Below are 12,487 nucleotides of genomic sequence, written 5' to 3'. Positions count from 1 at the left end.
CACACACACACACACACACACACACACACACACACACACACACACACCTCAACTCCACCTTCAGTCCGTGTTCCTGCCTTCCTCCTCTTTTCCTTCAAGGTCTTAACACTTAATCATTAAACACTTTGTTTTTTCTTCTGCATATCATTTTCCCGTCCGGCCCTCACCGCCTGAGCTACTTTATACCGTGTGTGTGTGTTTTAACTAGCCACTGGACACAACACAGCCATCGAGCACAGTTTGATTTTTATCTCCTTTAAGCAGCCCCAGTCACATTTTCCCAGGGGCTGCTCTATGTGTGTGTGTGTGCGTTTCCAGATGACTGAGCCAGGCTTTTCCATTCCCCGCTGTGGTGCTGTGGTGAATATAGAAGTAACCCCCGGGCCAACATTTACACCACCGCCGCTGCTGCTGCTGCTTCTCAACAGAGAGAGGCGGTGAAGGAAAGACTGGAGAGCAGCAGTTGACCCATCCGGTGGCCTGAACACACACACACACACACACACACACACACACACACAGACCACCACCCCCCCCTCAGAAGAACACACCAATAATTACTTGCAGTAATTCAAAGACACCCTCCTTATTTCCAGCAGCTCACTGCCCGCGGCGTGAAAAAACCCGTGAGAGGAAACCAGGAGGAAACGTCAAGCGCCCACGAACATTTAGGTCAGAAAATCTGAAAACACAATTAAACATCTCACAAAGAACTCAACCCCCGACACTAACCTCGTAGAGCTCTGCAGAAACAACACACTACATGTCGTCGTGCACGTCTATCGACTTCTTGGGTTCTTTTGGGTCTCTTCACAGAATATCACAATCTGTATTTTAGAAAGATTTCCACACACACTCAGCCGTCTGAGGTGGGTTTTTAAGTCGTCTGTCAGCACTTGGGGGGGCTTTTTCTTTTTTATTCCTCGCAGCCAATGAAGTGACAGGAAGATGAACAGAGACTCATTTTGTCCAGGGGTCCCTTTGGGAACCTTTTTAGCACCATTTTGACCCCCAAAGTTTGAGAATCCAACTGCTGAATTACACAGATTTTACTCATGCACGATGACAGCTGACAAACATCAACTTCCCCCGGATATTTGCTTATGTTTAGGACAATAACTTTGCATTCTCTGCAGAAGAAGAGGAGGAGGAATCGAGCTTATGCAGAAGTCAGAAGTAAAGATGCAGGAAATGCAGTTTGCAGAGGGTTTTTTTTTTTAATACTTTTTGCATTGGGTTGAAAAGCCCATATGAATGAGGGAGCAGTAACACAAGCCTGCAAAAAACAACCACAATTGCTGTTTTGTTGCAGCTGGAGTGCTGCAACAACCACATCCTTACAAAATAAAACCCCTGCAGTAAAAACACTATGCAAATAAGAAGCCAAAAGTCGAGTTACATGCATAAATATTAAGAAAATGATATGTTACATGTAACAAAGTGCAGTACAAACTCACACATAAAGTCAATTGTTATGGTAAACTCACTTTAGTGATGATGAGTGGCTCCGCGTGCTCGAGCCCTCCTTTCAGCGTGAACCCCCAAGGCGCGCCCCCGCTCAACTGGACCTGAATGTGGTGGAAAGAGACGAGCTGCTCAACCGTTTCCATTCTCTCTCCCAACGACGGTTCCGTTGAAACGTTTAGCGGTGCCTCGGCTCCTCCATCGCCGCTCCGACAACAACGAATGGATGGATGGAAGGACGGAGTGAGCGGAGGAAAAGGGGGGAGGAGGAAAGAAGTTTTAGCAATAGTGTCAAGTTCGTGAACGTTACGACCAATGAGTCGGTTGCAACTTCCGGTCAAGGTGTTTAACGCTGACAAAAAGTAGACGTTGGCATATTTTACAGTTCCAATCTCGCTTGTTACTTTATCCCACGATTATACGGGTTGTTTTGTTTCATACTTTAACCTATTAGCATGCTCAAATCCGACAGAAATAGCAGACATAACGCTTTTATCTTGAAATCTAAATCATACATTTCCGGTTACTCTTGCCAGCTCAAAACTTTGGAAAAAACTTTTGGAATCGAGGTAGGCGGCCCCGCCCACTAATTCCAACAGGCGGGAGGTGACTGACAGCAAGATCCGCCAATAGCAGAGAGGCTCGGGCAGCACGTGTCCAATGAGAAACGAGGAGGGGGAGGGACAACATCAGGCCAGCTCACGGTGAACAACTACAACCAAATCACGGCCACAGAAGAGACTCATTTGTAACACGACACCCGCCAATTTACCACCGACCCCTGCGGAAACTATCATCATTTCTTTTAAAGACAACATGCCGAATTCATACCCGAAAAACAAAGAGTATTTTAGTGCTCCAACAATAATATTTAGAAGGCTTATTGTACAAATACCACGACAAAACTACAAATACCACGGAAATAACCTGTCATTTTGGCTACTACAGGAACATATCACAGGGGAAGTAACTCAAGTACTACTGAGTGGAAACGTACCACACTAGTGCATTTACATAAGTACTATATTGCTGTACTTCTACTTAAGTATTTCCAGTTTCTGCTACTTTATACTTCTATTCTGCACAAATTCATTAATTGCGCCAATTATTGTTATTTTATTTACTTAATATCTTTAGTTATAATACAAACAATAATCCACAAATAAATGTATTAATATAGATTAAACTATCAATCACAAGCTACCCAGTAGTGTATAAAGTCATTTAAATTAGCTTCACCTTCGGCAACATTAAGGTGATAATTATAATTCAATATTAGGATATATTCTGAAATGTGCAATTATTAATTGATAATATATATTGAATGCACAATGCATACTTTTATTTCAGATATAAGTACATTTAGCTGAAAATAAATATGTTAAAATGCTGTTTTGAGTTGCTCTCTGCTAGAATGAATGCTCTCTTTTATTTACGTGAAACATAAAACGTAATACAAATCTTCATTCCTCCACACTGAAGCTCTGCAGAATGAACCACACGTACCAGCCTGCTGTACTGCAGGCCAACAACAACATTCTCCATCTAGCAGCTCTCAGAAAGGAGCCGCACTTACTGCTCGCAACGACATTCCCACTGTTGTTTATTATCTTTATTTATTCTAAGCTTACATGACAATTTAGGGACTGTATTTAGCTGACAAAAATGTGTAATCAAACTTCCTTCAGATAGCTTTTGAATCTGCTTTATATGGAAATAATGCAAAAATGGAGAGTTCTGGGAGTTGAAGTTGAAACCGTTTTCCCACACTCTCCCTGCAGGCTGAAGTGATCGGGGCTGCAGATAATCACTGTTGTGGAATGTCACCACGCTGCAGCGCCACTTAACTGGATGTGTGTGTGTGAACGAGTGGACATCTTTGTGTGTGTGTGTGTCAAGAGAAAGAGCAAAGTAAGACGAGGGGAATGAAAGATGTGAACATGTCCAGACACTTCTCATCCACACCACCAGCAGTTTGTTTTGGTTCGATCAGACAACATGTTTCAGACTTTTAGCAGAAACTGCAGATCCCAAAGCTCTCAGGCTTCAACTTATACAAAAACAAACAAACAAGTTATATTTAAACCAAAGACCAAGACAAGAAGTAACAAAAAGTGGTGGAAGACATACTCAGATCCTTCAGTTATGTTAAAATACGTATTTCTACTGTAAAATCACATCACTGGGAGGAATTTTACCAGGAAGCTACTTTACAATTTACAGTACAATTAAATGTAGAAATACGGTAACTTATTATAATCCAAATGTACATTAATGTCAGCGGTAAGCAGTAAAATACTGTAAAATAAAACACCTGATCGTTGGGATCATGGGATAAGCGTTATGACTCCCAGAATGCATTGCTTTCACAGCAATATACAGTATAAGGATATGACAGAAGAAAATATCACAGGAAAGTTTTACATTGCTGTAAAAATACTCCAATGATAAGTAAAAGTCCTGAATTCAAAGTGTTGATTAAAAGTACAGAAGTTTTATAAGAAAAAAGCACTTTAGGTTTAAAAAGTTAAAGATTTTATTCTTAAGAACGTCGAAAAGCATTTTAATGTAGTTTGTCAATGTGGAACCAATTTTAACTGCATCACATATCATTTAATTCCCTCTGAATTGTAGAGTAGAAGTACTTTCACAGTATTTCATGAAGTACACTTTATTTGAGCAAAGTACCTTGTTACCACCTGGTGGCGCCAGAGCTCATGATGTTCACCTCTCACACAGGTGTGATCAAAATAAAAAGCTTTTCTTAAGTCAACTGAATCCTTTCAAGAATTCAGATGTTATGTGGAGCGTGTTGTTGTTTGTCTGTTTTTAGTGACGTGTAAACTGTTTCCTCTTTCTCGTTTGTGTTGGACAGTGAAACATGGAAACCCCTGATCTCCGAAATTTAAACATTTATGTCAACTAAGAGAGTTTGCTGCTCATCTCGGCCACATTACAGTTCAGAGGAGGAAACAGTCATTCTCTGGAGACCGTTTATTGATTTTATTGAAGTATGCTACTTGTGCCAAATATTATAGATTGTTTTTTTCTTATTTTTATACTTAATGAAACAATTTTCTTTATCTGATTCAAATATAGGTTATTTATTATTGGCATAAAATCAAGAAACATTAAGTCACGTTAGTCTAGTTATAAATCTAAACATTTTTGTTTCACCTTTTAAAAAAGTTATCAGCAACACAATAAAGAAATGTATTAAAACACATATATATATACTATGTTATCTGAAGATGAAATGTCATCACATTGAATACTGTTTATAAATAATAAAAACTGTAAAGTTTCCTGATGGATCAAGAAAAGTGGCACAATGTGTAGATATTTTAAAAACGATTGTTTCCACCAAAGTCAGTGCAAAAATACAAAACAAGCACGAGAATAAACAAAGACTATCTGCTAATTTGTGCAGGATGCGCAATAAAATAATCGTTAAAACGGATCCATATTAGCACTCTGGGTACATCCCAAGTCTCTTAATTCTCATTTCCTCGCTCCTCGATCCTCGCTTGAACCGGAAGTTGTTCTGCGCCGCCATATTGACGGCCGTCCCAAAGCTCTAATGTAGCTCGGAGGATCGAGGATGAGGGAGGACCCACGAGAACAGACTTCCAGGAAGTGTTTCAACGGCCGACACGCCCCCTCATTGTTCATCTGTCATGTGATTGGACGCTGCAGCTGATCGGACTGATGAGATTTTGTTCAACATGTAAACAGTGAAGACGATCACAGATTAAAATCTAGTTTATATTTGATTCGTTTATGATTCAACATCTGGTTTAAATAAATGTTCATTGTAGTCTGAACAACAAAAGGACCACAAACAACTTTCTTCATTTATTAGAAAGATTTGTGTTTTCATGATCTGAACTTTTATCATTTAAGAGAAACAATAATCATATTCTGGGTTATTTAATATCGACGTCACAATCTGAATTTCAAGACGTACAGACGCAAATAATTCATAAATAAGACGATCGCATTCCGCTGGTAGAAATGGATCCTGCGCTTCTAAACAGAACACAGGACAGTTTAACAGACTACAGAGAGAAACACCTCTACAGTGGTGATCACTGTGTGTCTTTATTAGCTATTAGTATTATTAGTTACTGTTATTAAGTACAGTGATCACGTGAACAGACACTAACTTATCAAAAGTCTCTCCAGCTGTTAAAGCCGACTGACAGCTGATCAGCTGTGATCATCAGCACCGTCATCAGAAACAGACGTTGCTTCACGTGACGCAACTGAGGAAAGGACGTCTCGTGTCTCTTAAAACATATTTCCTCGTTCCTCTCTCCTCGCATGGTTTCCTCCATGCATCCCTGGTGGGAGGGACTAGGACGCAAGGAAAGGACCCAAGTGAGGGAAAAAGTTGGGATGTACCCTTTGACGCACCTTTACGCACCAGTCACGTGGCCTCCTCACACTACTTGTTGCGCTTCACGCACGCACGAGGAGTTAATTGGAGGCCACAGTCAATTTGAGGAAGTCGTCCAAAATGGCAGAGACCAGGTGAGCCCGTATATCCCGCCCTCTCGCCGCGCAGAGGATGGTTGCCAGCTACAGCCTCGTGCGTGGAGCTCGCTAGCACCAGAGGTTGTTGCTGTTGTTTTATACCAAACATGAAGGCCAAACACTGCTTACTGCGTGTCTGCGTCCTCTCCTGTTTCGTCCTCCTGTTGTCCTCCATCTGCACCTGCGGAGCGGGGGCCTCCCATGACCGCGCGCTCAGGCGCAGCCGTCGGAGTCACAAGAGCGCGCACCAGCACCACCACCGGCCGCTGACGGACGAGCAGAAGGCGGACCAGAACCTGCAGTTCATGTTGAGCCTGTACCGGAGCGCCGCCGAGCCGGACGGCAGGCCCAAACAGCACCGGAAGTTCGGCTCCAACACGGTGAGACTGCTGAGGCCGTCGGCGTCGTCGGTGCGCCACCTGCCGGCCTCGAGAGGTGAGACTTCAGCTAATTACTACTGGTGGAAAGTTATCAAGTACTTAATCAGGTACTGAAAGTACTCCAAAGTACAATTTAGAGCTACTTTACATGAGTATTTCCATTTGATGCTACTTTACTCGGAGGTGAATATTGCACTTCTTTCACTGCATTATATGTTCTATCTATCTTACAATGAAGCAATGTTTAATCCACATTGTTTTTTTTCACTGGTTTAACACCAAAAACACCTCAATCTTTAAGAACGAGGCAGAAAGTTTCAAACTGATTATCATACAGAATATCTGTCTGTTTTCTTTTCTTGTTTTTGAAACAGATTTTATTTTTGACTCAGAACTGAGGGAGTAAGATTTAAAAATAGTTGTAGTTCTTGTTGTGGGGCAAGCTCCAAAAACACTACACTTCCCATAATGCAACTTGATAGAACTTTCACTCTTCCTGTTTTGTGAGGAAAAGGCAATCGGCCCAAAGCGTCTTGGGTAAAAAGTCGTCTCTCTTTAACGATGTGTGATTCACCTCTTCTCTCCTTCAGACCACCACTACAGCTTCACAGTGCAGTACCACCTGGACACGGTTCCCTCAGAGGAGCTGATCAGAGCCTCATTCATCCACCTCCGCTCCACCACCACCACCTCCTCCACAGCCACCCAACCCGTCATGCCGCCCCGCTGCAGGGCTCAGATCACCTCACTGGGCAAAGCGAGCCTGGTCACCCTCGAGCCCCACGAGCAGTGGACCGAGACGGACATCACCGCCCACGTGCAGCAGGGGAAGAACCGCGGCCCGGGGCGACACTTGACCCTCACGGCCCAGTACTGGTGCACGGAGGCCCGGCACGCCGAGGAGGACGGCGGCCTCTCGGGGTGGCGGTCTGGAAGACGGAGGAGGGAACCTCACCTCGAGGTGCCGTCTCTTCTTTTATACCTGGAGGAGGAGCGGGAAGTGAAGGACTGGATGGGGGACTTGCTGGGGGTCGGAGGGGAGAACGTCACCAAGCAAATCGGCCAGTGGCATCCTTCCATCCGCCGCCGCCGCTCCAAAGACTCCTCGCTTTCAGACGCCAAAGACACGTCGCTGGATGTTCTGAAGAACGCCTCCGCTTCCTCCTCCTCGTTCTCCACCTCCCCCTCGTCCTCCATCATCTCCAACATCCCTGAGTACAAGCGCAAAACTAGCGTGCCCAAGAACCGCTGCAAGCTCCACTCGTTCCGCCTCTCCTTCGACGAGCTCGGCTGGCACGACTTCATCGCGCCGCCGGTGTACAACCCGCGCTTCTGCCAGGGCGTGTGCCCCCGGGTGCTGTCGTACGGCTTCCACTCGCCCAACCACGCCATCATCCAGACGTTCATCAACGACCTGGGCGCCGGGGACGTCCCGCCGCCGTCCTGCGTGCCTTACAAGTACATGCCCATGAGCGTGCTGGTGGTGCACAAGAAGAAGGTGGAGTACAGGGAGCTGGAGGACATGGTCGCCGAGTCGTGCACGTGTCGCTGAGGGAGAGGATACGCTTAGCACTGAGAGAAGAGACTTACAAATATGGAAAGGGGGGGGTGGTTTGATGGGTCATTTGTTCGACCTCCAGCTTGGCGGATAATGAGCTCGAGACGTGAGGCAGGAAGTGGTTTCAGATCTTCACCGTTAAAGCACTTTAAAGAGGCAGCGGCTGAACTTCACTCTCTGGGAGAGGAGGCGTCTAATTTAAAAAGCACTTTGCAGATCTGTGAATGAGCCGTTTTGCCATATTTATATTCACTCGTGTATTTCTCCTCCTGAGGTCAAAGGGAAACATTTGAAGCCGCTTCGCTAAACTTCCAGGCTAACAAAATAAATCTACGTTAACTTAATTAATAAAATAGATTTAAACATCAGGGGTAGCTTTTTTTTTTTTTTTTTTTTTTTTTTTTTTTAAGAAAACAAATTGAGGAGTCAAAGCTGGTTTGTTTGGGATATTAAACACGTGGAATCCATCTTCAATGTTCAATGAATATGTTCTTTCTTGTGCCCGTCTGTGTACACTTTTCTTTTTTGTCGTTCCTTTTTTTAAAACCTGATCTGTGTTTCATATCAGAGCTGAGAAGCAGCCCATAAAACGAAAAAACAATGTGTTTGTCTAAAACGAACAAAACATTCTGGATAGAACGTGTTTGCACTGTTTGATGCCACCCTGAGAAATTATGCACTGCTAAAAAAAATATATATTTTAATGTATGTTGGATGTAACTAACGTCGGAGTTGTTTTTGCGGTTTACAATCAACGTTTGCATTTGTATGTATTTATAACGGGAGGAGTCTCCAAAGAAACCTGAAGGAAGTGCTGCTGCTGGGCTGTCTGAGGAAAAGAAGACTAATCATGTTAAAGAAGTCAAACTGAAGTTTTGTAGTGCAATTTTTATTACGTGTGAAAATGGATAATACAATAAAATGCATGTTTTCTAAAACCTTAATTTATTGTCTTTTTTTAATGTAGTTGGAAGTGTGTTGTGTGAAATATTGATATTTACGGCGTCTAAAATCAAGATTGTGACTTTGAATGTGAAGGTTTAAGACGGTGCGGACGAGCTGAAGAAGATCGTGCGGTGTGGTCAAAAGCTCTGGAATAGATCGATTTAAAGGGACGCTTCAACATTTTGGGAAATATGGCTTTTGCCGTTTTATTGGGAGTTCTAAACTTTTGTATTTCCTCTGAGTTTCGTCAATTTAAATTATTTATGTATTGGTAGTATAAAGACAATTAAATACTTAATAATTACCATCGTGTCAGGAATGTACCCTGTGAAACTCTTTAATGAAATAAAACTCAATTTAGTTATTTGCACGGAATTGAGAATGACACAAAATTATGTAAAATTATATTTTATCAGTTAGACAAAAAAACCTTCCTAATATAATTATGAAACAGGAAACAAATCCAAGACAAACTACATATGCAAACAATAAATTGAACTTGCTGCTTAAAAAAACACGTAGAAACATTTTTAACCGTAATTTTTAGCAATCATCCTAAATGTCTAAATTATTAACCTACTTTTCTTTTATGCAAACAATCATTCTGTAAGAGATGAATGTATGAATTGCACATGGAGCCTTTTAACTTGAGTGAATTTAAAGGGTGCGTTATTGCATCGAGTCCAACAGATGGCGCTCTTCACCAAAGAGCCACAACGTTCCCACATGGAGACAGGAACCCTGAATCCAGCCGATGAAGTGGTGTCGTTGCTCGTGGTGTGTTCATGTATGTGGTTAGCGTGCAGTGATCTCTGCTCATGAACCTTGAGTGTTGGCCTCTTCTCTATCAGGAGCCTTTGAGGACGGTCATGAAGGAAAGCAGGTAACTGAAGCAAGGAGCAACTTCAGTAAAAACACATTGAAAAAGATGAAACCAAATATGTGTTTCTCGTTTATTATCCGTGGAATATTTTTTGTCGAATATCCTCAAAAGTTACATTGCAAGAAATCAGACAAAAGGGAAAATGATACGACACATACAAAAGGCATAAAACAGGCCACATGGCGATAAGAGGCTCTGTGGGGTTAAAAGGCTCGAGACATTTGTAAAAAATATATCAAATAAATGTAAAACCACGAGCTGAAACATTGCTGCCCCATCTAAGAAACAGTGTTTCCAAATTGAATAAACAAAAGTCTGATCAATACTTTACCCTTAACTTGACTATAAATCTGACCATATTCATAAATAATTCACAGAATTGAACATATAATACAGTACTTGGGTAATTTATCTGCTGTTTCTGTCGGGGAATTAATCACTCATGAGTAAAAAGCCAATACTTTATCAATACATCTGTTTATCAAGCATGTAAAAGAAAGTGAAACCTAAATCCAGAGGGTCATGTTGTTGCTTGCAATCTGCGACCTCACCTCTAGATGTCACTAAATCTGACACGCTGTCCCGTTAAAGGCAGAATGTACTCGAGTAAAGCTGGCAAGGGGATTCATCTTGATCTTTTCTGGACCCACCACTGAAGATCGGGATTGGAAGCATTTTAATTGCCTCTTGACGGCTCTCAACATGGCGGTGGCTAGCCGGGGGCTAAAAGCTAACGATGCTAACATGCACGAGCACGCTCTGAAAGCACGTTCTGCTGACTCGGCTGTGTCCAGAAAAGCAAATGAGAAGCTCGGAGGGTGACTTCATTCTCTGCTCAGGTAAACGATAATAGTTATTTGCTGCCATATCAATGCTCATCATATGGAATTTAGCACCCTGATTAATTCATCTTACATACAAATGATTTCCAGCCAGTATATGTTAAAGTGTGAATCATTATTTAGCAGATGAATTGCAGCTATGAAATTCACTTTGCTCAGTGTTCAGTGGGCCACAGAGTCAATGTTTACAGACATGCACATGCACACACCACCGCAGAACCCGGACAGAACCATGCAAACTCCACATGCTAGCCCGGGAATCAAACCCTCTCTTGCTGCGATGTGTTAGCCACCACACCACCGTGCAGCTTCTTTTATCCGTCGAGTTTCCCATCATGCTACATTCGCACGTGCATGGTGAGGTTTTTGTAAGCTGGCGTATGACGTCGCTTCCTTACCAGATTTCAGCAAACCATATCCTCAAACTGTACAGCAGTAAACATTTATTGCATTTGATGGGAAACAAGTTCTTTACTTCCCTGAGCTGCATTTGGACCTTGATAGTATCTTTATAAGATTGTTGATCAATGTGTTACACTGATTACTTTGTCACCTGCAGAGAAATGCAATGATGTGCTCTTTAAAAACAGCAATTAAGGATTTTAAAATGAACAAAAACGTGGCCCCAGTGGGTTAGAATGAGGTTATTAACAGTGAAAAAAAGGCTGTCTTTGAGGTAAAAGTGTATTTTATAAGAAAGGCGTGTTTGATTCAGCCACTGTCATCTTTATTATTCCTTCCTTTTGCCTGAGGATCCGCGGCGCTGATCTGTTACCGTAACATTTTGTTTATAGAGTGACTGGAAACCCTACCTGACTAGTTCCCTCAAGGGATTTTCGGATGTGTCTTTGTCGTTCTTATCTCCTCCGACAGATGTTGTAATGTCCTGAAATAAATAAAACGCTCACAGAAGCACGTGACTGATTCCCATAAAACGTGTTCAGTGTCCCATCACTAAACATATTTGACAGGTCAGTCGTTACAGGAAAGAAAAAGCAGCTTTTATTGGATCTTGTGTGCAGAGAGAAGGTGTGTGTGACGGGTGATGAAGTGAGTCACACTCACACGTGTTTGCATTTTCTGTATGCTGCGTCAGTGCTTTCATTTTCTTGCAGAAGTAGGATTCGTGCAGGAGTTTAGATATTAGCGTTAGGCCCTTCCTGCAAGTACGAACCATTACGACCGACTGCACACTGTGCATCAGGAGTCTTCAGGTTCTCAGGTGAAACACTTGAGAACCTGAAGGTAACTGGGTCCAACTACCCAGACACCCAGCAAATGCCTGTAAATCCAACTAAATTCCTGTATTTGACACTAGAAAATGTAAATATGAACTTTGTGTTCCTGCTCATTTGTGAATTACCTTTTTAAGAAAGAGATCAGAGATAAGCGCCAGCCAGCGATGAACTGTCCCCACATTCACTATCAGAGAGTTATTGGCTTTGATTCAAGGCCTGTCCTTAATTATAAGGCATTCTGGGTAACCCATTTCTCTGAAGCTCATCCTGCAAAGCCACATGAGGACTTGAAACTGGTCAGATGAGGTCATGTCTGACCTGCAACCTTTCCTTCGATCCATTTTTCCGAGCACCGATGGATCACTGAAGCGGCCGAGCGGGTACAGGTCCAGAGACCCAAAGTGTCAGGGGCCCCCGAGGCCTCCACATACAAAGACATAACTCAGAGAAAAACATACCATCCAGTAAGAGACTCAATATGAGCTCAAGACGTTACATAAAACAACTACAAAGAAATGAAAAGGAAATACAGAGGGACACAACGTGGCAACAAAGAGACTCACAGCAACTATGAAAAGCTGCAAAACAATCACATTCAGACACAAAGAAATAAAAAACAACCACAAAGAGACACAAAACAA

At 42.5% G+C, this 12,487-nt stretch overlaps 2 protein-coding genes across 2 annotated transcripts in view; one reads left to right on the top strand and one right to left on the bottom strand.

Moving 5' to 3' along the window:
- LOC116385493 (protein Shroom4-like) overlaps nucleotides 1-1,691 on the bottom strand; it is a 14,157-nt gene extending 12,466 nt beyond the window's left edge. The window contains exon 1 of the mRNA XM_031851002.1: nucleotides 1,488-1,691. Within this exon, the coding sequence (XP_031706862.1) occupies nucleotides 1,488-1,610 (123 nt within the window). The 5' untranslated portion in view covers nucleotides 1,611-1,691. The remainder of the gene's footprint in view (nucleotides 1-1,487) is intronic.
- A 4,178-nt stretch (nucleotides 1,692-5,869) lies between these two features.
- Nucleotides 5,870-8,876, top strand: bmp15 (bone morphogenetic protein 15). The gene is made up of 2 exons (XM_031851267.1): nucleotides 5,870-6,435; nucleotides 6,971-8,876. Exons 1-2 carry the CDS (start codon nucleotides 6,108-6,110, stop codon nucleotides 7,930-7,932), a joined length of 1,290 nt encoding a protein of 429 aa, XP_031707127.1. The 5' UTR covers nucleotides 5,870-6,107; the 3' UTR covers nucleotides 7,933-8,876.
- The last annotated feature ends 3,611 nt before the right edge of the window (nucleotides 8,877-12,487 follow it).

This window comes from Anarrhichthys ocellatus, unplaced genomic scaffold (genome assembly GCF_004355925.1).
Source record: "Anarrhichthys ocellatus isolate YVR2014 unplaced genomic scaffold, GSC_Weel_1.0 scaffold11, whole genome shotgun sequence".
NCBI classification, from domain to species: Eukaryota; Metazoa; Chordata; class Actinopteri; order Perciformes; family Anarhichadidae; genus Anarrhichthys; species Anarrhichthys ocellatus.
Note: the sequence above shows the minus strand (reverse complement) of the source record. Positions and strands in the feature narration are given on the sequence as shown.

Excerpts from the sequence above, each read along its gene's own strand:
- bmp15 (XM_031851267.1), top strand. The coding sequence starts at position 6,108 with ATGAAGGCCAAACACTGCTTACTGCGTGTCTGCGTCCTCTCCTGTTTC. Across the intron at positions 6,436-6,970 it reads CCACCTGCCGGCCTCGAGAG|ACCACCACTACAGCTTCACA; the intron begins GTGAGACTTCAG and ends TCTCTCCTTCAG.